This window comes from Ammodytes marinus (genome assembly GCF_949987685.1).
Source record: "Ammodytes marinus genome assembly, chromosome: 15".
NCBI lineage: Eukaryota > Metazoa > Chordata > Actinopteri > Uranoscopiformes > Ammodytidae > Ammodytes > Ammodytes marinus.
Window position 1 is genome coordinate 5,440,933 of NC_137219.1, and position 26,573 is coordinate 5,467,505.

The 26,573-nt window shown below is 40.0% G+C and overlaps 3 protein-coding genes across 3 annotated transcripts; 1 reads left to right on the forward strand and 2 right to left on the reverse strand.

The window, feature by feature from the left end:
- Positions 1 to 308: 308 nt before the first annotated feature.
- On the forward strand, positions 309 to 2,508 carry LOC307261520 (galectin-related protein B; the record flags this gene model as incomplete). Its single annotated transcript, XM_080042081.1, has 4 exons — positions 309 to 335; positions 691 to 776; positions 1,896 to 2,079; positions 2,365 to 2,508. 4 exons carry the CDS (start codon positions 309 to 311, stop codon positions 2,506 to 2,508), a joined length of 441 nt encoding a protein of 146 aa, XP_079898207.1.
- A 1,768-nt stretch (positions 2,509 to 4,276) lies between these two features.
- Positions 4,277 to 8,138, reverse strand: plek2 (pleckstrin 2). Its single transcript, XM_080042849.1, has 9 exons — positions 8,046 to 8,138; positions 7,608 to 7,772; positions 6,879 to 7,063; positions 6,659 to 6,750; positions 5,989 to 6,176; positions 5,753 to 5,854; positions 5,541 to 5,624; positions 5,192 to 5,270; positions 4,277 to 4,936 (listed from the first exon to the last, which is right to left on the reverse strand). Exons 1-9 carry the CDS (start codon positions 8,097 to 8,099, stop codon positions 4,809 to 4,811), a joined length of 1,077 nt encoding a protein of 358 aa, XP_079898975.1. The 5' UTR covers positions 8,100 to 8,138; the 3' UTR covers positions 4,277 to 4,808.
- A 2,956-nt stretch (positions 8,139 to 11,094) lies between these two features.
- Positions 11,095 to 25,999, reverse strand: tc2n (tandem C2 domains, nuclear). Its single transcript, XM_080041981.1, has 12 exons — positions 25,923 to 25,999; positions 24,769 to 24,843; positions 24,169 to 24,369; positions 22,384 to 22,554; positions 21,407 to 21,486; positions 19,555 to 19,624; positions 18,533 to 18,633; positions 15,796 to 15,912; positions 15,036 to 15,227; positions 13,005 to 13,119; positions 12,296 to 12,495; positions 11,095 to 11,957 (listed from the first exon to the last, which is right to left on the reverse strand). Exons 2-12 carry the CDS (start codon positions 24,833 to 24,835, stop codon positions 11,847 to 11,849), a joined length of 1,425 nt encoding a protein of 474 aa, XP_079898107.1. The 5' UTR covers positions 24,836 to 24,843; positions 25,923 to 25,999; the 3' UTR covers positions 11,095 to 11,846.
- Positions 26,000 to 26,573: the final 574 nt, after the last annotated feature.

The window sequence follows — 26,573 nt, forward strand, 5'->3', positions numbered from 1 at the left end:
GGTATGGAGAACACACGTCATATCAGTCCCCAAAAATGACCTTCAGGATCAGCTGGCAGATCTTTAATCAACTTTGACTCCATTTAATCAGGACTGCTTTTTCATGTGTCTATTCACCTTGTAATATATCCCCCTCTCCCTCCTCTCTCTGTCTGTCTCCCACCATCACCACCGTTGCCAAATTGGGAGCCAGTCTCTATGACAACGTGGTGCTGCAGGCGGGGTTTGCCAGCTGTAGGCAGAGACGATCGGCTCCTCAGTTGGCATCACAGCGCGAGACGTCCACACTGTATCACGCCCTGAGTGGAATGGAAGAAACGGACAAGAAAGACCATGTATGTAGTTTTTGTGCGTATGTGTTGGTTTTGTGGCATGCATGGCAACAATTCTGCAAAAATTAATAATTGTGTATAATAAATTGAAGAGTATCTGACTTTGGATTGTCTTTCTGAAAACAAAAAAGGCAACAGAAGCAGTTTGTGCAGCTGAGTCACTAATGTGGATCAATAAAGCTATTGTTCCCATCGGTGCCATAAGAATCAGCTCAGCGCAAAATTAAGACGTCAGCAGTGCCGAATTAAGATGTTGGTTTAGCGGTAGGTTTACAGGCCCCATGTAGCCTATACCGCTAAACCGGTAGCCTACCTGTGCGTTAGAACCATGGTTAAAACATCTGCCATTGTTTCACAGGGAGACTTTATCGGAGAGATAAAGGGTGGGATGCGGCCTTCGATGAAGCTGGTTGTCATGGGAATTATTAACCAAAAGCCCAAGAGGTAAGTGCGCACACCTGTTCATGTTTAAAAAATATGAATTATGCATTATTGATATAGCTGTTGCACACATGACGTGGCAGCCAATTAAAGTAAGTGATACACAAAAAAATAAACTCATAATGATAATAGTAGGCTAATGTATTTTATTTATGGAATCATTTAAGGCCACTCAAGGACAGCTTACTTGTAGCCTATAAATAATAAAAGATCAACAGATGCAGAACACCCTTGACCGCCACGAAACTGAATTTTAAAGCAGATAGGCTACAGCTACCATCTGTGTTTGGACACATATGCTAGCAACCACCCAGCTAGTCCCTGTTTTGGGAAGAGATCTTTGTAATCGCAGTGCGTTTCCTAATTATAGGGTTAGTCTGCGAATGCGTGGGAGAGCTGCAGATCCCATGAAATCTGAAGAGTCGAAATGGAATTTCTTTGGTTGATAACATCAGCTGGATATTTATTCTGCCAGTCATTAGGCTGGGTCCAGTTAAATATGACATTTAGGCCAGACAGAAGGGATGCTGTGTGAAACTACTTTGATGCAGAACTTAAAAAAAAAAAAAAAAAAAAAAAATCAAGAAACTTATTTTTAGTTGCAGACATCAAATGCTCCCAATGGACACTGAATTCAATATGACTGTGTGTGTGTGTGTTTTTCTTTGAGTGTTCCATCTTTTTACATTTCTTATTAATTTGTTGGTGGAAAAAGTATTAAAACCATTTACTTTGGTGACAATATCAACTCTGTACATAAAAGTCTTGCATTCAAAGTTAAAGTATAGAAGTATTAGTTTAAAAATGTCCCAGAAGATGTCACTATTCTCCAGCAGATCAACACTTTTATCATTCAGTTCATTCCATTTGAAAATTGTCTTATTGGCAATGGTCCATATTCTCATATTTTGGTAAAATGGAATTAGACTTTTATTTCAGTAAATGTTTTTAGCTACATTCCAATACTGAATGTCTTTAATAAAACTAATGTACCTGCCCCACTTCTGTCTCTCCCTGCTCACTTGCTCACGCGTGTGTGTGTGTGTGTGTGTGTGTGTGTGTGTGTGTGTGTGTGTGTGTGTGTGTGTGTGTGTGTGTGTGTGTGTGTGTGTGTGTGAGCAGCATGGAGGTGATTGTGTCCAGTGCCCCTCAGGTGCAGGAGGACTCAGAGGGGGATGTGGGGCTTCAGTTGAAGATCAGCTTCATGGATAAAGCCATCCAACGTAACGCCCGTCTGGATGGGAAGTGGGGTCCTGCTGAAAACCAACTCGCCTACTTTCCCTTTGCAGCTGGAGAATCCTTCAAGGTACATGTATAATCACTGTCACTGACATGTATATACTGTAATTAGACTGTGGGGGGACAGCTCAATAAGATTGAACAGCATATTTTCCATGTAAGAATTGATGATTGATGATGACGAAAACATCAGTGATCGAGCCTTTATGTTGTGATCCAACTTTTGTTTGGCAAATCTGTGACTGTGATTTTTTCCCCAATAAATGTATGTTTTAGCATAAAGCTTTAAATATGCAGTTTTAAATATCAAAAATAATAACTGACCTTTATGTACCTTCTCTTCGACTCGTAGATGGAGATAGTTTGCGAGCACCAGCAGTTTCGTATCTTGGTTGACGGACAGCCTCTGTGTGGATTCACCCATCGGATCCCCCTTCTCGCCTCCCTCACTGCCTTACGAGTCTTTGGAGACCTACAGCTCACCAAGGTGGCCTAACACCAGGGATTAGAAAGTAAAACAAAAACACATAGAAGGATGATCTGGGGGACAGTATACATAAGGTTAGAATAGAGCTACTTTTTTGAGCGAATAATTGTTGTGTCTCCAGCTCCAAATAAAAGTTACACCTGCCTCGTAATCAACGCGTTAAGACAAAGTGCCTTCACTAGATTACCTAATCGGGGACTTGAAGATAATGACTGAATGTAACGGTCATCAATGTCTTAAAAAAACAGAAGAATGTGATTTGAACTGAAGCTGTAAGCTAGGTATAATATTTTCCCTTAATGAACATGTGTACAAACGTGATGATGTGACAAGGTTGTGCTGCATCAGTCTTTGTGCATTTTAACCTCAGACATTTGGTCTAAGACTTCTCTGGAGTTAACCTCTGAAAGCACTTAACGTTTACGAGCGCCTGCATGAAGATGAATGTTCCGGAAATCTAATGATTGTCATATTTTACAAGAAATGTAAAGGGTGTAACAGTGTAAAAACAGTTCCATTCATAGGCCACATTAGTGCATGCCAGTAATCTCAGTTTGATTTAACACAAAGCTGAAAGCATTAGGTCATCTCACACTTTCTGTTATTGCACCATTAATTACTGAACACTTGGCTTGTGTGCTTATCTTTTAACACTAGCACTTTTTTTATGTGAATGTTTCATACTGACTTTACTTCACTGCAATAAATCTCTTTTGTTGTTATCTCACGTTGTCTTTCTTACTTCAAGGTGGAGTCAGCGATTCTGGAGAATGAGTGTTGTCAAAATCAGTATTCGTAAATATCAGAGTATATCTCCTTACGACCTGGAACCTGTCCGTACTGTGTGTACGGATTGAAAACAATCCAGTGTTTATACACAGCCTAGGCTCTGTAAACGGGCGTGTTGCTAGCTACGGTGGGTCCTTTTGTTTACATGCCCTTTGTTTACATACCAATTTAGTTTACAGATCCTAGTCTGAATATTAACACCAGCTTTTTTTTTACCATTGCACACACAGCACACACAGGTAGCCGATCGTGAGGAGATATTCAGTGATTTTTTACAAAAAGTTTATTTGAACTCAAGCGTTCTCCAGAATCACTGACTCCACCTTCCATGTTATCTTTGAGTAGCTAGCTGCTATATGGATTTACTCCAAAACGCGCCCTACATCTTTGTATTGTGTATCAGTGAGGTATTGTGTTACTAATCATTTCATTGGAATGAGACTTTAAACCAACACCAGCTCAGCTTTACTCATGCAGACAAAGGCTGGACTGAGTGGGAGTGCCCCAAGTCTGTGACTGCTAATTTGAGACGCAATGGTTCAGTGAGAAATGCTACCCGAGGCTTTTCTTGTCTCTACTTGTACTTCCTCTTTGTGTCAGAACATTTACTTACGTAAGAATTCGATATAGAAATGTGTAATGTAACTGAGTGCGTCTTCAGGGTTCAGACGTTTAAGAGCTTTTTAACACAAGAATTTGAACCTTTTCTCATGGTTATACTGTCCAAAGTAAACTATGAATGAAAAGCAGGGGTCAATATGGCTGAGGAATTATTTAGTAACAATAGATAGTATATAAAAGGTATTAACTTCATTATTAACTTATAACTTGTAGTATAATTCTGGATGCAAATAAGCAGAGAACAAGTTTTTGCCACAAGCACTTTGAGCATTATGAGATGATGAGCTTCCCATTACAGCGAACAGTGGTGACAGTTAGCTGCAGGTCTGAACTTACACCACTGCTTATGGCATGCAAAAGAAAAACAACCCATGGCTATTAAAATACCTTTTTTTTTTTGAGGAATCTTAGTTCAGTGATTTTTACTTTTTGAAGGACAAAGTCCTGCTTTCAAAGTCTTTCTTAATCCTAAAAAAAAATTCTAAGCAAAATTTCCTTCAAATATCAAACACTAAACGTTCAAGATTCAAGAGTGTTTATTTGTCATGTGCACAATAATTACAGCAGCATTCGTTAGCAATTCATTTCTTGAGTCTAAGGCTTCTTTCAACAATGCAATATAGGTAAGAAAAGTAGTGCAAAGACAGTGCAAATAAAAATGTAAGAGTAGAGATAAGCACTTGCATGTGCATTTTGGCAATAAAGGAACAGAAATGTTATGTAAACATTGACACTTTCATCTAAAATAATGGTCTGAGTGTGTTGCTACAGAGTAGTACTTTACTTTACACTTTATCAAGGACACTGCTCATGAGGGGGGGTATTACAATAAAATAAATATTATAAATACATACATGTACATTCTTTGAATGTGTATATTCTGACATTAATCAGTTTCTTTATGTCAGCTCTTTGATTGCATCTATCCAGTCCATCTTGTCCTGGTGCGTCGCAGCCTGGATGAAGTAATGTATGTCCGACTGAGTGATGATTTTAAACAAGTTACCTTGCATGTTGCCTTTCACACCTATGTGAAGGGGAGAAAAAGCGTTAGATAATGTATAACTTTGGGACTGACACAATAAGGCAGAAATAGTGAAGTTACAACTCAATATGAAAAACTCTCATCACATGCTATCTCCCAGACATCTCACCTCAGTCAAAAAAAGGAAACCTAAACCATTTCTGCTTATTACCGATCCTGATCTATCTGCTTGAACTTCTTGAGAAATGTAATGTACATTTTTGATTGAGTTCACTTGAGTTTGAGACGGTGACGCACCTGAAGGAACTCCGTTATCGTCCAGAGAAGACACCAGACAACTCCGCAGAGAGAATCCACCTACCGGGCTGATGTCATCCTGACAGATCACACAAGGAAAGAATTAATAATATTGAGTCAGATCACGAGTATTATGAATGACGTCAACAGAGTCAGGGGAAGCATATGATAATGCAACAACTGCTGTGGTTGGGCTTTTCCATTCAGTGTTGTCATAATTTAAAGCATTCATTAAAGTGTGCACAAGCTAATGTCTTATTTTTGCTGTGCTATAAGTGAAATACACATATCAGACTTCTACAAAGGTTTTTACCAGGTAATGGATACATTTTGTAGGCTGCTCACTCACCTTGGTGGGATCATAATAGTGAAGGAACGACGGCTCTGAACGCAGCACAAACAGTCGCACCTTCCAGTTCTTCCTTCTGTGTCCCTGTGTTTAAAGTTTGAAGTGAAGGTTTGAATTCATTTCTCAAAATCAGAACACATAATGGTACCTATTTATAGTGGTTGTTTAACAAATATATATTGGGTTACCAGGTTGTGGTTCAGTGTGTTTACCTGTTTGAGTAGATATCCTCTCTTTATCACTTTCCCGCTCAGCTCCACTGCGGACAGCGACGTCTGGGCCTTCACACAGCCTCTCTTCTTTAAGCTGTCAGACTGTGGTGAGACATAAACATGCTGTGGATTTAGTCATCAATCTGAAACACTAAAATTGTATGTATAATGTATCTTGATCAATTCTTTATGTGGTATTATCAAGCATTAAAGCATCAGCTGAGGGCAGTACTCACAAAGCTGTACAGAGCAGTGGAGTCGTCCATGAAGAGCCCGCTGAGGCCGGCGGTGCGTAGACCCTCCAGACTCTTCAGACCCACGGTGCGTAGGAAGCCCTCCTCCAGCAGCGCCGAGGCCAGGGTCAAGGCCTCAACACGGGCCAGAGCCAGCTGGGTGAACACCAGCCAGTCCACCACCGCGGAACCTAAAGGGACATCACATTAAACTTTTTGTAAACATATACAAACATTGGAACCATGTGTCTTTATTTTTTTTCAGATAATATACATATAGGTGCAGACATAGACTACAGCATAGAGTGAGAAATGAACATGTGATATTCAGTACAACTCTTCTTTTTAGAGAAGCTACGAGGAACTCATAAATATTTGTGAAGTCTAATTTTGTCTCATTTGATGATCATAAATTACAGCAAATCAGACCGAAAAATCAATGCAAAGAACAATATTTTCGCATAGTTTTTGTGCTTTTTGTTTTCTGCCTTTGTCCGGGTATGCTCCACAGGAACAACCGCTGGGTTCATAAAAACACTACCGCTTTTGTCCAAAGGGGCCGCTAGAATGAACACAAACCGAAAGTTCCTTGTAGACACTTTAAAGAACAAATAATTGCACATATTGTATGTTGTAATGTATGTTTTCTATTCATATTCTTTGAATTGCTTACCTGAGAAACAGTTGCTGAAAGTGATGCCCTGCTCAACGTAGCTGCTCATACTGATGCCACTGTGCACGTCGTACATGGAGTCCAACACTTTGCTTCAAAAGAGACAAAACAAACAGAGTTAGAGGCCTAAGGTTTGTCTCCAGGGCAAAGCAGTGAAAACATCAATTATAACGAGGCTCCAAAGTCTGTGGTGGTAGCTACTTTAGTTCTCAGGGCTCACCTCAGATTAATGTTGTGTAATTCGGCTTCAGCAGGGTCTTGCTTGGTTGTCACCCACCCGCCTGCATCCGTCTGCAGCGTGTCGACTGCGGCTGTGATGTCAGCGGCCCAATCGTCTCTCTCCTTCCGCGAACAAGCCTCCAAAAAATGATCCGTCCCCTTCTTTGTCCGGAGCTTGAAGACTAACTAAATATTGAGAAGTTACATTGTGTTATTGCCGAAAGGACTTTACAAACTCGGGCAAGCAAGTATAACAAATTGTTGTTCAAAGTTGGAAGGAATCAGGTCCTGACAATACAGACACCTGAGGCAACACATGTTTGAGAGCCTCAGCTGGTGAACACACACCCTCAATGTTCTACCAATAAAAACATCAACAAAGGAACACACCGAATAGAAGATGAAGTGAATACATGAAATATTGAGTAGCCAGGAAATGGTACGGAGTATATTTGTCTATGAGGTGCTGTTTAGGCCATATATCAAGAAAACATGCACATACTTACATCACTTTCTACAATACAATCATTTTCTTTATACATTCTTCCCTTTAAACTTGCAGGTAGTTTTTTACAGGTTTGAACAAAAGACTGTATATTAACTGCTGACTTTTGTAATGACAGACATCAGAAAGAAGCTGTAAGTGTAATAAAAAAATGTTCTTATAAAACATGTGAGTCCCTTTTATCTATGAAACAACAAGTAACACTGGAGTGTGTAAATTACTCACCGGTCGATTTTCATGTTCCAGGAAGGGACAGGTTATTTCACAGTCCTTCAGTAGGATCTTGCCTCTCTGACAGGAGTCTCTTCTGCCTCCTTCAAACTTGTAATACATCAGCTTGTCTGGCATCAACACGAACCAGCGGGGCTTCCAGTTGTGTACAAGATGACCCTGTAAACACAATACGAAAAAATTATATATTATACAGTATTCTCAGATGAGCTCTTACAAAGGCCCTGCCCTTATAAAACCCACATCACTATGACTTTATCTATAGTTTGATTTGAAGTTTACATCGAACTTAGCAAAAAGCCAAAAACCTGGTTCCACAAATAAAAGTATGTTTAAAGTGTTCTACATCCCTCACTACATGTCCCAATGACTAAATTAAATCTATATTTTTCAGCATTTTTTTTTATTATGATTTTAACCAGAATGTCTCACCCTTTTCACAAGGAATCCTTCCCGTAGGACCGTGTTTTTCTTCTCTGTATCCATATTGTTCAGTGTGATCTTGGCAACTGAGCTTTGCCTGTTGCTGCCTGCTTTTAATGTGGAGGGGAGTGCTTCGCCTCAATGAGTGTGTCACCCTGTTCACACCCATAGGCCCGCACACACACACACACACACACACACACACACACACACACACATACACATACACACGCAAGCACACACAAACATACACACACACACACACACACACACACACACACACACACACACACACACACACACACACACACATGCAAGCACACACAAACATACACACACACAGACACACACACACAAACATACAAACAAACACGCACACACACACACACACACCTTGCTCGACACCAGAATGCCAATCCAATCCTGCAATATCTGCCAGTTATCACACGAGGGCGCACCGACTCCTTCAGAGGTTCAGCTTGGAGAAAAAATGTTTGTGTTCGAATGATGAATTTCTGAAATATTTGAGATAATGCAGACAATGATTTAATCTGTCCAGACAAACAGGCTTTTACCTACTATAAGGCTACTTTAATTTACCTGTGTGTGTGTGTGTGTGTGTGTGTGTGTGTGTGTGTGTGTGTGTGTGTGTGTGTGTGTGTGTCTCTACCTTTACCAAAATCTCCAGAGATGTTGTAGCTCCATCAATTTCAGTATGTGAAGAATTCCAATTTGGAAGTTGAAGCTGTATGTAGCCGTTTCTTTCAGCAGGTGGTCGACCGCCGCCCTTCTGCTTAGTCGCAGCTGTGTCGGGTAATGAGAGTGATGTAAAATGCTGAGATTAATGTTATTGAGAGTTCTGCTACTACATGTGGCCCCTATCTTCTCCTCCGTCTCCCTTACCTGGTTCCTGGAAGACTAGGTTACTTCCAAGAAAATTACTTCATCAAAACCTTATCCCCACTTATCCACATTTTTTATTACTTTAACTGACTTTATTGCATTTTTCCCCTCAAGTTCAACAAGGTAGCCTATTTACTCCATTCAAACCAATCAAATCACAATCTGGCCACCTAAGGGCAGCGGAATAAACAATCAACTTACAGTAACAGTAAGGGATCATGTTTGCAAGTTCAACATCAAGTTTTGCAATACTTTTGAATTTTTGAATTTTAATTTTATGAGATTTGTTGACAATAAAACAAATAGACTATACTGGTTATTTTCGGATTATAAATACCTTTATCTTTAGATTTTGATAATTTCTTCTTTAACATTTACAGCAGCAATTTTGTTTATTGATATTCTTGACATCATTGTAAATGAGGGTCACCCCTCAATTGGTCTCTCGAGGATAAATAAAAGTTAAATGAAAAAATGCACACTAACACTAAAATCTCTTTTATAGTTTTAACTGTCATACAATGTTTTATCGCTGCCACTGGAAAGAACAAATATTGCGACATATCTATGCAATTCTTTCAAAATCCACCTGGAAAATGTTCACTCAAACCCTGAAAGGATTTTTCCCTGAGTTTCAAAACAAGTTTTTATGTTTTATTTGTTTTTCCCCAAAGGACTTCTGACTTTCTTCCAACATGTTGTCAGCGAGATTTAATAAGCCTAGGGTGTCGTATGTCATGTAATTTAATACCCTTTATTGTGGATGAAATTGAGATGGAGGGACATCATAAGATGAGAACGGCATGTATTTAACAGCCATCTTCTCTGCAAAACTCCTGCAAACTCACAATTGTGTCTCCTAAGTGAAGGAACCTGCATATGCAACAATGCAGTTATGAGACAGCTGGAATGTGCAACACACTCGCTATGGCAACCGGCCAAACGAGTGCCAAGAGAAGAATCTGTTAAACACACATATAGGAACAATAACCCAGAATCCTGTTGCTTAATCTAGATTCTAGAAGCACCTTTCTTGAGTAATTGTCAAACTTGCTTTTCCGTGACTTGGAGCAGAGTGTTAAGTAAACTTGCAGGTCAAGGTGTGTCCGGAATGCCCTCTGTTTAACATTAACCATAAATCAAACATTTAATTACGTAATGATAAAGATGATGGCCTATTGGCACGCTAGGATATGAAGGGTTCTGACGTAGGTCCACTCACACGGAGCGCCCAGTTGTCCTGGTCACACACACTTGAAACGCAAACACTCGCCAGATTCTGTTTTCTTGGTCCACAGACTTATTGGAAAGCTTGGTGGGTGTGTGTGTGTTTGCACGGCCACGTCCACAGCTGGTCACACACAGCAAGTCACCGCTCAATCTTATGCTTTACGAGAAGGGAGACAGGATTCCCATAAACCTGAGGGTTTTTATAACCAAAATAGTCCATTTCCCAGTCACAAATGCTACTTGCGGTTCAGAATGATTGTTTGAATTGTAAAGATGGTTACAAACTTTGAACTTGAAAGGAAACTGAACTTTTCAAAGTGCTGCAACTGAAGAATATTAAGAACTGTCCACTTAAATGTTGTTTTTAAGTAACTCCTCAAATGTTGAGGACAAAATTGAAAGAGCCCATGAACAGTACAGGAGGGAAATTAAATTGCTTTGTAATAAAGAGTGAAATTGAAAAAGACAATTTGTTTTTCAAGAGCAGAAGTCAGGAAGTGAAGCAAATTCTCTTGCTATTTACCTTGATATTTCTCAATCTGTGGCCCCTGAATAATAATAATAATAATGATATAGTTCATGATTGTTGACCTATTTTAAAGGTTCTGCAGACATGTGTCACATGCTGAATACCAATAGCTGCTTGTCTTCTGAAGAACCAAACAAGACATTTAAAAAAAATTATTCACCGTTCACACACATAACTGTAAAATCTTCTCAGTTCAGATTCTACTAAAACAAAATGACAGCACACAAACTAATGCAATGTTTTTAAACAACACCTACTTTTATTCACAAAATGTTCAAAACTAAATACATAGAATAAATTAAAGTGCTTCACTATCAAAAGCATATACAGCTAAGGTTCTATTCTGCAGAACTGTACAGAAACACAACAGCTTACAAAGTGATATGTCAATGCTGTGTTCACAACTTGTTTCTCCTGCTCCCAAGTGGCCTAAAAATATTACAAATGCAAATTTTAGTAATATTTGAAAAACTGAAGTGTTTAGTGTTCATTGAAATATGCTATACATTCATGACCTGTTTTTAGAGATGCACATCTTCAGGATTAACCAATGAGCAGAGAGATAGGGTAGGAATGTATCAAGAAATGGTCTATGGTAGTGTTGGTTTTGATCTTTTTATGGGTTTGTTGACAATAAGAAAAATAAAAAAATATTCCTTCGATTTATCTTTTAAAATGTGTGTTATTTACAGACTAATAGGATGACTTTTTTTTTAATACAGTGAGTTTAGCTTTGTGGTGACTTTCTCTGCCTGTAAACTTTCTATCCAACTGAAACAGGATGACAGAGCAGTGATCTACACACATCTTGTCACTTACAAGATACAGCCTTTTATACAGCTAATTAGTGTTAGACTAATGCTTTTTTAAAGGATAAAACGTAATTTTATCTACATAAAAAACACCAAAAACCTTTTTCCTGCACCTACACTTTGTTCGAAAAACCCAAATTTACAAGCGAGCACTTGAACCGTCTCCGTGAAAATCTGGTCTCCCGTGGGATTCAGAAAATGTTCAGTAGTTTAGTTTACAGTCCGATGCTTCGGAGTAGACTCGGCTACCTTACAGGACCGTGGCTGGCCGACACAGCTGGACCAGCAGCACATTACATCAGTAGTTGCGTGAAGAGGAAGTTTAGGAGAAGAGGTTTAGGTGGTGCTCAGCCTGTGCCACGCAGACACTACCTTCTCTGGGTGAGCCATCATGTCTTTCCACTGCTCCACTGCCTCTGGGACCGGGCTGTCCAACCCAAGATGGACCTGAACCAGAAAAGGAAAGAAGAAAAACTTGATTGCAGATACACTGACGGATTTTAATCATTTCTGTAGTCTGTAAAGACCTTACATCCAACATGGATGAGGATCCCTTAGAGGGCTCTAAAATAGAAATCCAAATTGATACATTAAAAACTCAATCAATCTCCCAATTAAAAAATCAAGTGATACAGTCTGACTGAAAGCTATTGAATGGACCTTTTGCTGAGACTGTACCTCTACCACATCAGCAGTAAAAAACTGCTACAACAATCACTAATGACTAACAATACACACAATAAATAGATTTATAAAGAAAATAGCTCTAGGTCAGAACAGCTGACCTGTCCGAGACACTGTTTCCTCCTGACAGAGCTGCGGCTGTAGAGTTTGACTGACAGGGAGCAGGCTTGGTCCAGAGACGCCAGCAGGAAGTGAAAGGTTTCCTCCCACTGACACTGGCCCCCAGAGGCCTTCATCACACGACTCTTCTTCTTCAGCACCACACGACCCAACTGCTGCATCTCCACTTTGACAAAGAACGCTTCAGAACGGAGAGAGAGAGAGAGAGAGAGAGAGACAGAGAGAGAGAGAGAGAGAGAGAGAGAAAGAGAGAGAGAGAAACAAAAATACAGTCACTTACATGAGTCATAAGAAGTCTCTTTTTTGTTCACAGTAGATTTGAAGGTGGAGTCGGCAATTCTGGAGACTTTATGTCAAAATCAGTAAAACATTTCCTCACGATTTGCTACCTGTCTGTACTGTGTGTGAGCTGAAAAGAAATCCAGTGTTAATACACAGCCATGCTCTGTTAACTGTTGTCTAAACAAAGAATATGTAAAAGAAAAGGGGTTCAGACTTAACCACGGTAGCTAGCAACATGCCCGTTTACAGAGCCTAGGCTGTGTATTTACACCTGATTTATTTTTCAGCACGCACACAATATGTTCAGGTAAAAGGATCGTGACGATTTTGATAAAAAAGTTAATTTAAAAACAAACATTCTCCAGAATCGCTGACTCCACCTTTAAGACCATTTGAAGTGACGCCAACCTTGTGTGAGCGGTGAGGAGGATGCTGGGAGGTTTTGGGCGGCGTGGACCTGCAGCTGGATGCGTCCATTGACGGGCTGAAAGCAGGTGGCTAGGTGCAGCTCAGAGTGGCACACCTGCAAAATGATATTCAATCACAACTGAATAAGTAGGCACACAGGAGGCAGGGTAGTTTTCTCTGCATAGTACAGCATATTTAAACTGACTTCTAAGTTGCCACCAAATGCCAAAGACATCACTACCATCAAGAAAACGTGTTGTCTTCAAGGATGCCTCATAACCAATTATTACCACCATTCAGAGTTTGACATTTTGACCTATTATCGACCCCTACGGTGGCCTTCAAGGACAACAAGCTAGTTACTTAAGATGACGTCATCCACTACTGCCTCAAGTCTTTCCACAATATCAAGTGATGAGGTGAAGATGGATAGATTGATACATTTAAAAACGTGAGGCTGTAACATTTGTCCGATCTGTGCTACTGGAGAAACATGGCAGTGCAACATGGCGGCGCCCCCCGCTCCTATATAGATATAAAATGCGCAATCTAGTGTAATAAAAAATAACTTTAATTTTCAAGAAATGACACACCAATCAACTAATTGTTTGTGCTTTCTTCAACATTGGCACAAAATTCAGTACAGATATACATGGTTCCTAGACTATGAACTTTGGTGATCCTTCGCCTTTTCTCTTGCGTCATAAGAGAGCAACACAAGACTCTTGCTCTTGTTGTATGAATCATCTTAAACCGCCAGCTGCTCTGCTTCACTCAAAACGCTGCTGATATTTTCTTGTTCGAGACTTTCAAGGAGTTCATCCGTCCAGACCTTTAAGAGCCTTCCGACATCGATTTGGGCAATTTGGGCCTTTTGTGTCCACCAGATGGGTGAAGTCACTCACTGAATCAAATTGTTCCCTTTTTGAGAACGTAATGATGATTCACCGTCTGATTCCCCAAGTGCAGAAACAGTCCCACATTCTGCTGTCACCGGTCGGACATGCATCCACTTATCAATACAACCACTCTCTGCTGCTGAAATGGTTTGCGCTCCGACCTACTTTCCACGTTATTCCATTATAACAAAAGCCTCTTTCCCAATTTCCCTTTCTATTGAATTCCCTTTTTATTTTTGCCTGGCATTAATATTTCCATGTTAGGGCCGAGAGTACGGTACATGCCAGCGGGCCACAATGTGTTATTGGGACAGCTTTATGAGACACGCTGGGCTTCATTCCTTATTTACTTTGCACATACAAAGGGGCTGATAAAAGACAGCAGCCAACAGAGGAAATGGTGGACAATAAGTAGTAAAAGTCAGGGATATTCCCACACACAGAAAGTTTTATTTACACCCTTGGCCACGACAGCTGGACAGCGGGCAAGGCAATAATAATGTATAAAGTTTGCTTTATTAATAACAGGTGATTGCTACAACCTAGAATATATTGGGTCCATTATGAATATCGGACACCAAACGGAGCAGCGATTATGTAGACAGGTTTACTGAGAAGTGTGTGATTCAGCAAACAATATTTCAATATTTGCGTTTCAGATTTTACGTTGGTGCATTTTGGAGTCAAGATCAATTTTCAGGATCAGGTTCTAGAATCAACAGGTCAAGACTAACACAGACATGGAGGGAAACGTTTGTCTGTCCATCAGTTCTTTGCAGCAGGAAATATGTCATCACCAACTATTTGATGGATTGTCATGAAACACACATTCATGTTTTCACCAGAATTAATAGTAATAACTTTTCGTAGCTTCGGTCAATTCTACGAAACAGATGGGTTAGCAAGGGAGCGTCGCAATCTAGAATATCCCCACTAGATGCTGCTAAATACTCCGATATGACACACTGTTCACTTAATTCTAGTTGTCTCTTATAAGTCTGGTACTTTTACTGCTTTTTACTGATACAGATAATGTGACGGAAACGAAAAACAGACACCAAGCTTGAAATCAACCAAAAACAGACTTCAGTGCCAGAGGCCAAACTCATGAAATATGAAAGTGAAGACTCACGGAGGATTTGGACGGAGGGTTGAGTTCAAGCCAGTGCTCTGACTCCTGCGGGCCGAGCTGTCGCAGGGAGAGGACGCACTCGGCAACCGTACGTTTCTTGTTGCTATGTGTCTGCAGTCGCAGCACCAGGGCACTGCAGCGCAGCTGCTGCAGACGCAGAGAGAACACAAAGGTCTCCATGAAGGACGCATCCTGGAGAACAAGAGGGAGCAGACGGTAAGAATTAGGTTGGTTTTTCTTCATTTAACAATAAAACTATACAATTGTATATATTGCTATAAGAGCTTTGCCCTTACGAATAGCACTGTACACAAATCACAACTAAAAGTTAAACCAGTTCAGGAGGAGGGAGAAGCCTTTTTTAGTTGCTGGTTGCAGATTTTTTTTTTCATTTAGGAATGTTTGTTAGGGAAGCTTAGAATTTCTACTTAATTTGTGTTTGTTGTTTTGTGATTAACTCTCCTCTAAAGCCAATAAACTACTACTTGAATTTTGAATTTGACCGTTAATCTGGCTTTTCTTGGGAGTTTGTTATGTCTAAGTTACCCCTAGGCCACGGATGTAACACTCCCAAAGAAAAAGTTCACTTCAAGACGCTGTAAGAAAAATTCAATGAGCTATTAAGAAAGTCCAGCATCACGGGTCAAAAGTAAATTTGATTAAATTCTTCAAACTGTTACGTATCAGTTAAAAACCTGAGCTACGACTCCATTTCTGACCATGAAACATAAAAACAAGCGTTATGTCAGGTCGCCATTACCTGGCCGCACTCCTTGACCGAGCTCTTGAACTGAATGGGTTTGGGGATGGTGATGATTCCTTTAAACCCAATCTTTTGTTGTTCCACTCCGTCTGGACAAAGGCTGAGGTCTGAACACTGAAAACCACATAGAAAAAAACAAACAATTTTAGGTCAAATCTATTTTTAGGCTCAAGTGCTCTTAAGCAATAAGGTTCTGGACAAACTGTTCTACTTGGAAAAAGTCAAATAAATACAAAGAATACAAGATGTATGACTCATCGATCTACATGTATGTGCATAAATGTCGCAAAAACACTACCGCTTTTGTCCAAAGGGGATGCTAAAATCAACAAAAACTTTAACCCTCGTAATGTACTCCCGACTTTACACCCATGGTCCTCTGGGGTCATTTTGACCCCAAACAGTTTGGTGTTTTTTTAAAGCCTTAAGTATACATTTTCAATTAATTTTGTATTAAGGCCAGGACACACCGGTCCGACTACCCGAAAATGGAGTCTGCCGTTTCAGGCAGCTCCAGTCTGCCCGTCGCGGCCAAAAAAGTGCCAAGAACACACCGAGCCGACTACTGACTTTCCGTACGCTCTGCGCTTGCGCGGGACGTAATGTCTCCATAACAGCAGGCGGCGCTAATCTGTATTGTGGCCCAAAAAAATACGGAAGCCGGAAATGATGGGCAGCTCTCTAGACCATAAACATAGATAGAAATATGTATTTATATTTATGGACCATAAAGAGCACCATTTTTAGCAGAGAGTGTCGAGCATGGTGTCGAGCAGTCAACAAGGGTTGATGCATGTGTGAGTACTCGCTGAACGAAACAAACAAACACATTAAAACAATGGCTAGCTGTTGTTAGCTGTTTGTGCTACCCGCCTCACTTCCGGGCTTCACTGATTCGCTAGCCCTCCACCAATCAAATTGCTCCAACTGAAAGACTGCCCGCCGCCCAAAAGAAGCCCGACGACATCTACGACGACCGACGTCACGGCACACACCAAACAGATTCGTGTCCCCGCCCCTTCCAGACTCTCCGATGGCGATTATTGGGCCGTTGTTTCCTGGCCTTTACACCTTTAGTCTGACTTGAGTTCAACCCTTTATCACAAATATTTCCCTTAGTTTTTGAATTCCAGGCCAACGGACCTTGTTTACATAAAAATATAAAAGAAAATCGATTTAAAATTAAGTAAAAAAAAAATACCTAAGATGATTTTGACTATATGACTTATTAGAGATTGGCTTATGTCAAAGTTTAGTGAAGAAAAAGTTTTTGAATCATTTAAAAAAAAAAAATTATAGGAGCAAATACAAACACCCTTGATCCTCTGGGGTCAAAATGACCCCGCCCGGTTCGGCTGTTTTTTAAAGCCTATAAAGTATAAAATATCAATTAATTTTGTGTTACACCTTTATTCTGACTTGAGTCCAACCCATTACCACAAATATTTCCCTTAGTTTTTTAAATTTAGGGCCAACAGACCTTGTTTATATAAAAGTATGCATCTTTTGATTTAGACAGTCAAACCAGGCAGGGTCAGTTCTCGCCTGGTTTGACTGTTTCTCAGGCAAAATGTATAAATAATCAATAACCTCAGTTTTTTACTCAACTTTATCCTAACTCATTACCTGACATAATAAACATTACAACACAACATTACAACACGTAACTTTTCCCTCAGTTGCATGCGAGGCAGGTAGTTATGGAGTGATCTTTGCAGATTCACTTCAGCTCACAAGCCTCTAAGGTAAAGCCTGCTGCCTACTGATCATGCTGCGTGCTTGTGTGCGTGTGTGTGCTTGTGTGTGTGTGTGTGTGTGTGTGTGTGTGTGTGTGTGTGTGTGTGTGTGTATGTCATTGTGTGTGGGTACTGTTAGAAGAAGGGGGGGGGGGGTATTTCCACTGTTAGAAGCACTATAGTGTGACATGTTGCCCCATTGCACCATTGTGTGCTGCGGGGTCATTTTGACCCCAGAGGACGACAGGTGTTATTAAATTAAATAAAAAACCCATAATTTGATCAAAACACTTCAAATTTATATTTATCATCAAAAGCATAGTATTGAACAACCCCTATCATTTTCAGACCATTTGTTGAAAAATTAAAAACATATTTTCACGCAAAAAGAAATGTCTTGTGGGGTCAAATTGACCCCAGTACAACAGGATATTCTTAATATATGCTCCTCAAAGATGACATAATGTCACACAGCAAGGGCATTTGTTTGACCCCAACACCCTACTTCTTCATCCAAATGTCACTATGCTGAAGTGTCACACTGATCTTGGGTCGAAAAGAAGTGCCCCCTCTTTCATGTTTTCTCCAGTTCTTTGTTGTATTAATGCAAGGCTCTGCCTCAAAGCTGTGAACAAAGATTGAATGCACTGTGCAACACACACACACACACACACACACACACACACACACACACACACACACACACACACACACACACACACACACACACACACACACACACACACACACACTGCACAAGTGAAGGTGTTCCCTTTTGCGTGAATGCACACTTTCTCAGATACATGGATCACTGTGAGACAGCTCTGTTTCTTAAAGAACAGCCTTTTTCCTCATGGTTTTTCGAGCCAAAGTTAATAGTGCAATGAGAGCAGCTAACAGTGTGTTACAGAGGCCTGTGTTTGTGACAGACAGAGGTCCCATTGAGAGGCACAGCACAATGAAGTGTTCTGTGTTCTCCTCTCTGTATGTAACCTTACCTGGACCAGAGTGATCCACACCTGCTCCAGAGCCTCCTGGTAGCTCAGGCGGACACACACCTTCCCCAACTCACGCTCGTCCCCAGACAGGGTGATGGAGTCTGGGAGATTTGAATGAGAACAAATTATTGGATGTTATTGGGTGCTAGTGTTATAGTGTTGATATGAGCTCATAGTTTAGCCATGTTAAGTTAATGAGACATGTTACAAGCCAATTATATAAATGGAAACGTGAAGGCTTTTTCACCTAATTTAATCTGTAATCAAAATGTTTTAGTAGATTTTTCTGATTTATGCCAGTTGTTGCACATGCACACCCAATTATTTTTCATAGAATTAAGTGTACTACATGTTTAAAGCAACACAGAAAGTTTGGGGAATGTCTTGTTTTCGAGGTTACATGTAAATTGCTACCCAGTTACTCATGTGCAAAATGTAAATTGTCCTAAAAATGTTACATAGTGGAACACACAGGGCTACAAGTGATTGTGCTTATCCATACAGGGAAGCAGCATTATTGTAAGAGGTGGCATATTTTCATGACAGTTCAGGGCTTTGGTAACACAATACAACTTGCAACTGAAAGGAAAGAAAGAGATTTTATCGTAATACAAATGATCCTTCTTTTACTTTAACAAAGCTGCTTCTCGACATGTAATAATACAATCTTGATGTAAGAAAGCTTATCTCTGGAACTCAACGGTGAAGTGGAACGAAAACATTTGAGGTGATTGTGGCGTCTGCCCGTACATGATTGTATAATGTTGTGAATGTAGTGATCTTAATCTTATTTACCGTAAGTCATGACTCATCAAAGATTTTTACTTTCAATGGACGCGCCTCCATTTAAAATTCAATTTAGTCCAGGACTAAAGGCTAAATGCATGTCTGCAAAACTGGCCCATCATGTTGTAGGCAAATTAGACGCCTTCTTAAAAATGTGGTCTCGCCCCAAAGGAGACAGTGGTGGACAGAGATCGATTGAAAGTTTGAAAAGGGAAAATATTTGTAGATGGAGTTACCCAGGCTGCTTTCAATGGAGCCAATCGCAGAGGAGGCACTGCTGAGGACGCTGGAGGAGGAGTCAAAACGCTGCGGGTGAAGACAAACACACACAGACAGACAGACAGTAAGGACAGTGCGACAGTATTATTTTTACACTGAAACATAAAACGGCATCAGGGTTTCTACAGCCACGCTAGTACAGTACAGCTGAGGCTAATGAGAATGTCATTTGTTTTTCAGGTATGTAGCCATCAAACAAAAAATAATTTCATATTTGAACATGATGATTTTGCTAGATGAGAAGTCAGGGGGTCAAAATTATTAAAATTCTTTCTCTAAATTTAAATTCCATGCCAATCCATCCTCTAGTTGCCGAAACATTTGCACTAAATCAGTCTGCCAAGTGTCCCCATTAAACTGTGTGCAATGACAAAGAACTGGTGAATTACATCTATTGCTCCACCTGAGCCAACAAAATTGCAAAATGTACTACATTTTCAGTATACTATATTTGTTGTAATTTCATTGCTTTTACCCTCTTCAGTCCTTTTTTTATCACTTTAACTGTCTTATCTTTTATCCTATGTGTGTTTCTTTTCTACTTGCATCGATGAAGAGACGTTGAACACTGAATCTTGTTGTACTTGTCCAATAACAATAAAGGAAATTCTATTCTATTACTTTCAACCAAAATCACAAATGTCAACCTCTTGGGATAGGGGTAAAGTTAGCTGCCATCCCTACTGCATTTCTGCTAACGTGGCTAATACAAGTTTCATTTTATTTGTTTACTGTGAGATCAATTGCCAAGGTGCTTTGCCTTTCACGCTCGTATTACCTTCCACTGTTTGCCCACAATGTTGCCAAGCTAAACATTTGAGCTGGTTGACGGCCATTAATTTTTTTCAGCCACTGCATGTTGCTCGGGATATTCAAAGGTCGAGTCAGAGATTTTGGAGACAAAAAGTGATTGCGACCAAAAAAAAAGCAATCTCCAGAATGGCTGACTACACCTTTAAGGACATCAGCTGGAGTGAGAAGTGGTCAGAAAATGGATCCATGTTGGTTCATTACATGCATTACAATGAGTGGGCATCGTATTTTTTTTTTATTGTATTGTTTATTGAGGTTGAAGGCGAGGCGGTAGTTTTATTGTTTGTAAATCAGCCTTAAAGGATCATGTTAACTAATGAGGAACCTCTGACAGGCACGCCACACCACATCCTTTATACTACACAGAAATACGCCCCAACTTACTCATTGTTTTCCTTATTGTATTACAGATTAAATACCACTGTAACCAAGACTATCAACAGCTGAATCACACGCAGCAAACAGACATAGATACATCACCGGTCCTGTGACTTTATCATCACTTTCTAAAAAACACCTTTCACATCCACTTCATAGGAAATCCCAAAGTATTTAGGCTACTCCATTATTCAGCTTGTGTAATTAAAATATTTTCTCTGAGGGTTTTAGACTTGAAAAGTTACATGGATTACATGGACATAGGACAAACTGTTTTTACTACACCAGCTGTTGTCCCTGGGTGAGCGTAACCCCCAAATGCTGAAATGTGTTCCTCGTCAATAAACATGGTATCTAAATGACAAGCATCATTTTAGTAAAAAATCAAAAAAATCTAGTTACTCAATTGCATTGTAAATTAGGTCTGCCCACATCGAGCTGCTTCTTTTTGAACTCTTCAGGATCAAATGATAATAACCAGCCTGTGAGAATTGTCTGTGATGTTCCATTATGCCGTTTGAGGACAGTGGAAACTTTGACACTATATTTAGTCCTAGTGGAGTTGACACAGGTTGAGAAACGCCATGAGAACACAGATTAGATAGAGAGCGTTCTCACCTGGATGTGACTCTGAGGGTTGGACAGATCAAACATGGAGCTGCTCAGACGCTGCTCGCCGCCCAGCTTCAGGGTCCGACCTTGAGGAAAAACATTACATAATGAAATTTAATACAAATTTTGTAATTAAATGTCAGTCTGTAGGGATGCCAACTATGTCTTATAACTGTCTACTGTTGTCTGTGGCTGTGCATTTGCTGTACATCATGTATTACCATGTAATCACCTGGTCAATGATCAAATTCCTTTGTGATTTTCTCTACTTATGACATCTATTGCAGTATGTCCGTCCTGGGAGAGGGATCCCTTACTTTGTCGACTCTCCCTGAGATTTCTTCAATTTTTTTAATCCCGGTAAAGGGTTTTTACTGGGAGTTTTTTCTCAGCCGAGCTAAGGGTGTAAGGGCAGGGTGTCATATTGTATCATATTGTATCATATTGTATGAAATGTAAAGCCCAGTGAGACAAATGTATTTGTGAATTTGGGCTATACAAATAAAACTGATTTGATTTGATTCACATTTTTTTGTTGCATTTTTATGTGTTGTACATATTATTGTATTCAAGGCATCGATCATGTCATGTACATACAGTATGGTGTAAGTAGCCTAAGTGGATAAGTGGATGATTGTTTTTGGAGTGTGTGTGTGTGTGTGTGCGTGCGTGCGTGCGTGCGTGCGTTTGTGTGTGTGTGTGTGTGTGTGAGTATAAATGTATGGGTGTGCTGTATATGGGTATAATTTGATAAATTAAATAAACTCAAACTGTACTATTTACAGAACTTTTCTGTAAATAGTACTCTGAATAGCTGTTACATAATGATGATAGCTGAATGACGATGACCATTCACTGATGCTATATAATCCACAAATCCTTTGCTAATTCTCATCCAATAATATCTGCTTACTAGTTAAACCTAAATATTGATTCACATCTTGAGAGGAGCATGGATGAGGTTTTTGAAGCGTGTGCTATACCTGGACTTTGTGGACTGGAGTTCCTGTTCTTCATGGAGTCTCGTCGGGCCGACCCGGGGGAGACATGGTCCACCATCTGACCCTTATGGAAGTTTGACTCTGAGCTGTAGGTGAACTGACTGGATCCCAGCAGCTCTGCCTTACGCTCTGCATACGTGCTCCGCGCTGAGCCTGCAAGACAGACAGACAATTGTTTTTATTAATAAATGCTAAAATTACAGGTCAATTGTAGATCAAACAATGTGTCCAGTCATGCGGTTCTGTTAACGGTTATGTTAGCTATACCTTGGGCCCCCTTTGTTTACATACCAGTTTAAAAGCCTAGGCTGTTGATCATGACGAGCTGTTCACTGATTTTGACAAAAAAGTGATTTTGACAACAAGTGTTCTCCAAAATCACTGACGCCACCTTTAATGGATGTTCGGATGTACTAAAATATGTGTATAAGTCCACGAATGGATCAGAAATGATTGCGATAGACGGAAAGACATTTGACTAAATTTTTCTTTTTAGTCAGTCAAGTCAAAGACGAAAAGCTATTCATTTAGAAACAGGACATCCTGGTCCTAATCAGATGTCGGTTCATAGCTCAGTAACTTCTGAGCTGATTCTAATGAAACTTCAGATGCATGAGGCACAATGGTGGCTGGCTCTGTGAGTCCTCAGTGGGGGTGGAGGCTTTTGTTTGGGTGGAGTGAAGTGTTCAACTCACCTTAAAGATCTCCTATTATACTACTTTTCTGGTCTTAATTTCTTGTTAAACTGCTATAGAGCAACCTGACACGAAAAACCATGTAGATTTTCGGGACACTCTTGCTCTCACCCTAGCGAGCACAGCAGTCTGCTCCACACACTGCCTTGAGCTTCTCGGATACTGGTTGACTGGCCTATTGAACCGCAATAAATGTCATAATTTCAAATTCTTAAAAGTAAGAGCTTGCAATGATCTTTATGATAGCAGGCGCTGGTGTCATAAGACCACTACCGCTTTTGTCCATAGAGGCCGTTATAATCAACAAAAAATTAAAGTTCCTCGTAGCCACTTTAAATGAATAATTTTAAAGTCATTATTTTGCAGATACATGTTGTGTAACTCTCTGTGGTCAGAGACACAAGGATGATGGGACTGGCATTATTTACCAACCCAACCTTTAAGTCAACACTACACCCACGGAAATGTTCCACCATGTTGCTCACCACAGTGTTTGCATCTGCATTTGAGACCGTGTCATTTGGTTAAAGCTATAATGTGTAACTTTTTCATATAAATTAATGTCAATTCAAGCCAATCGCAAATCGCAAGTTGACACAAAGTTGATTCAAATTCAAGATTCAAGAAACATTATTTATCCCCGGGGGGTAATTAAAGGTAGCCTAAGGCACGTAGAGCAGACATTGCAACAATGACAAAACATGACTAAGAATAAATAAGTTATGAACAGAATAAAAAACCTTCTATCAGCCCCACAAAACTCTTTCTGTATTTCTCAGTATGGCAGAGTTTACACACTGGTGTTGCCCCCCAACACTGGCGCAGGAAGAAGTGCCCAATAAATGTTTCAGTTGTTGATTTTAGCGTTTAGAAAAAACCTGCACGTACAGCAGAAGGTATAAAAATCATGCATGATCATCACAGAAGGCTTACCTAATGTAGATGCATCGACAGTGTTGTAATTACTAAGAATTCCTCATGGGGGGAAAGAAGTTACGCACTATAGCTTTAAAATCTAAACGATACACTTTAAATGCAATGCAACAAAAACAGAATTTGAAGAGGTACGTACTCTGAGGTCCAGCCTGTAAATTGGGATACAGGGAGCCTTTGGGTTGGACGTACGAGGCCTTGAAAGTGGGCAGGACAAAGGGCACCTGTCTGCCATCGGGAGGCAGTTTGGAGACGAGGTAATCCTCCCTTCTCCCTTCATCCAGCTCCCGTCCCGATGAGGCCGACACCGCTTTGTATGGAGGAACCTTCAGCGTGATCACTAAACAGCCAAAATCACACAATCAGAAACAATACACTCATGTCACGCCAACTTTGAAATGTATACCTCTATGAGAGAATAACATGTTCCATATCAGGTCAGGTCAGGTAGCTCACGGAGACCTGTCTTGCTTACATTACTTTGCTAATATTGCCATTTTAAGTTAAGGTGAACTATATGAGAAGACATCCCCTGTTCAATTAGTGAGTGTGACATCTTCTGTTCAGATGTTCAAAGTTGATTAAAGTAAAATGGAAGAGAAAGCAAAAGATGGAAAAAAGCTTTCTTGTATCATTGTGTATTTACATGTAAAGAACAGTTTGTACCTAATTTACATTTTTTTAAATCCTGGACTTTATATGACCTCACTGATAAAAATTTTAATTAAAACTTGTTTACCTTGGGTCTCGTGCTCTTTCCCGTTCTTATTGCTGAAGTTCTTACAGCAGTCTTTGAGGCACTCCATGGCTGCCACTGGAGATATTTCAAGGATGAAAGAGTGAGTGGAAGTTACAGTTTACACAGCAAACAGTGATACCACCAGGGTCGGAGAACAAGCATCTCTAGGGAGGCTGTCAGGAGCTGATAACAATGAAAAGTACAAATTTGTCATGGAAACCCTTGAGTTTGGCATTTATACATACCATTCATCGGGTTTGGGTGTTTTAATACCGTGTGTTATAGTGCACCCAAATCACCGAAGCACATTTGGAAATTGATATAATCCAAAACCTGTTTAAAATGTAGCCCCATCGCCAACTCTGGCATTGTGCTCCAAAATAAGAGTGTTATTAATCTAGTTCCAGGGTTGTCCAGATGTCAAAATTTCAATTGTAGTATAGGCCTATACATTCCAAAATGTAATGCCCAAACATTGGCAAGTGTGTTGTTGTAAAGTCTAAAGAAAGATATAAATTGTTAAAATCTACATTGTTGTTATTGCACCAATTGTGATTTAAGGCAATATAATAATGCTATAATGTAGCCCCAGAATCCTACTTAGTGCTAGTTCCACCACCAACAACAAAACAAAAACTGTTTTTGATATTGCACCTCAAAAAGCTGAAAGTTGATAGGCTGTAACACAAACGTTGGCAAAATATCAATTGTAGTACATTATATTCCCAAATGTATTGCAATATACATTGGCAATATGTGGTATTATTATAATCCTAATTGTGATGTAATGTTATACCTCAATGCCTCCAAATCCTCAGAATTGGGTATGGTGCCTCGAAAATACAATTCAATGAGCTCTGAAATCCTATAACTTCACTTTCGTATTTTGGAGGATATGATGGGGGTTGAGATCCCAGTACACACAATAATAAAACTTTAACAAAAATAAATGATGACACAAGGATGAACAGAGTAGGCGATGGACGAACACTAACATGTGTTCAAACCATTATGACTTCGCTGCAATTGTTCTGCCTCGTGCCGTGCTGCCTATGAAGGAATTTTGCGTCGGAGTCACGTTGCTACAAACATTAAAATATTAATAAATCATATATTATTTTAAATAACAAAACCAGCTTAAAATGGAAACTTACCAGTGCGATGTTATTCACTCTAACAGGAGCAAGTTTGTACATCCAGGGGAGCAGGTCACTCTCACAGGGCCAGGTGGAGAGAAATGACGGCGCGCTCAAGTCTGTGGTGCGCATTTGTTACAGGTTTATCTCTCTCTCTCTCTCTCTCTCTCTCTCTCTCTCTCTCTCTCTCTCTCTCTCTCTCTCTCTCTCTCTCTCTCTCTCTCTCTCTCTCTCTCTCTCTCTCTCTCTCTCTCTCTCTCTCTCTCTCTCTCTCTCTCTCTCTCTCTCTCTCTCTCTCTCTCTCTCACCTTCCCGGATTGGCGCCGTGTGTTTGCACTTCCTTCCCCGAAAAGTCATAAGAGCAACACTGTCTTTCTGTTTGGATTTTTTTTTTGGTGTTTGTTGGTGCTCGATGTCACTGCATTTCATAAATCATAGTCTACAGATAGAAACTTGGCAACCCAGGACTGTCGCTTTATTTGCTGAGGATATTCAATTACAATTTGGTGAGAAAAAATTCACTGACTTTAGAAGTATGCCCTACATTAATTAATAACCTAGTGCCCCCCATTGACAATATTTGGTATATTGCAATATATCCCAAAAATATGCTAATATAATCACACAATACATTCTACTTATCCCAAATCACAAAACTTGCAATTTGAT

What these genes read in the sequence shown, in the direction of transcription:
- plek2 (XM_080042849.1), bottom strand. Translation starts at nt 8,099, where the DNA reads ATGGATACAGAGAAGAAAAACACGGTCCTACGGGAAGGATTCCTTGTG. An exon ending in TGGAACATGAAAATCGACCG is followed by an intron (nt 7,064 to 7,607) that starts GTGAGTAATTTA and finishes CTCAATATTTAG; the next exon opens with TTAGTCTTCAAGCTCCGGAC. An exon ending in TTACACAACATTAATCTGAG is followed by an intron (nt 6,751 to 6,878) that starts GTGAGCCCTGAG and finishes TCTCTTTTGAAG; the next exon opens with CAAAGTGTTGGACTCCATGT.
- tc2n (XM_080041981.1), bottom strand. Translation starts at nt 24,835, where the DNA reads ATGGAGTGCCTCAAAGACTGCTGTAAGAACTTCAGCAATAAGAACGGG. An exon ending in GAAAGAGCACGAGACCCAAG is followed by an intron (nt 24,370 to 24,768) that starts GTAAACAAGTTT and finishes TTGGCTGTTTAG; the next exon opens with TGATCACGCTGAAGGTTCCT. An exon ending in CGGTCAAGGAGTGCGGCCAG is followed by an intron (nt 15,228 to 15,795) that starts GTAATGGCGACC and finishes CTTGTTCTCCAG; the next exon opens with GATGCGTCCTTCATGGAGAC.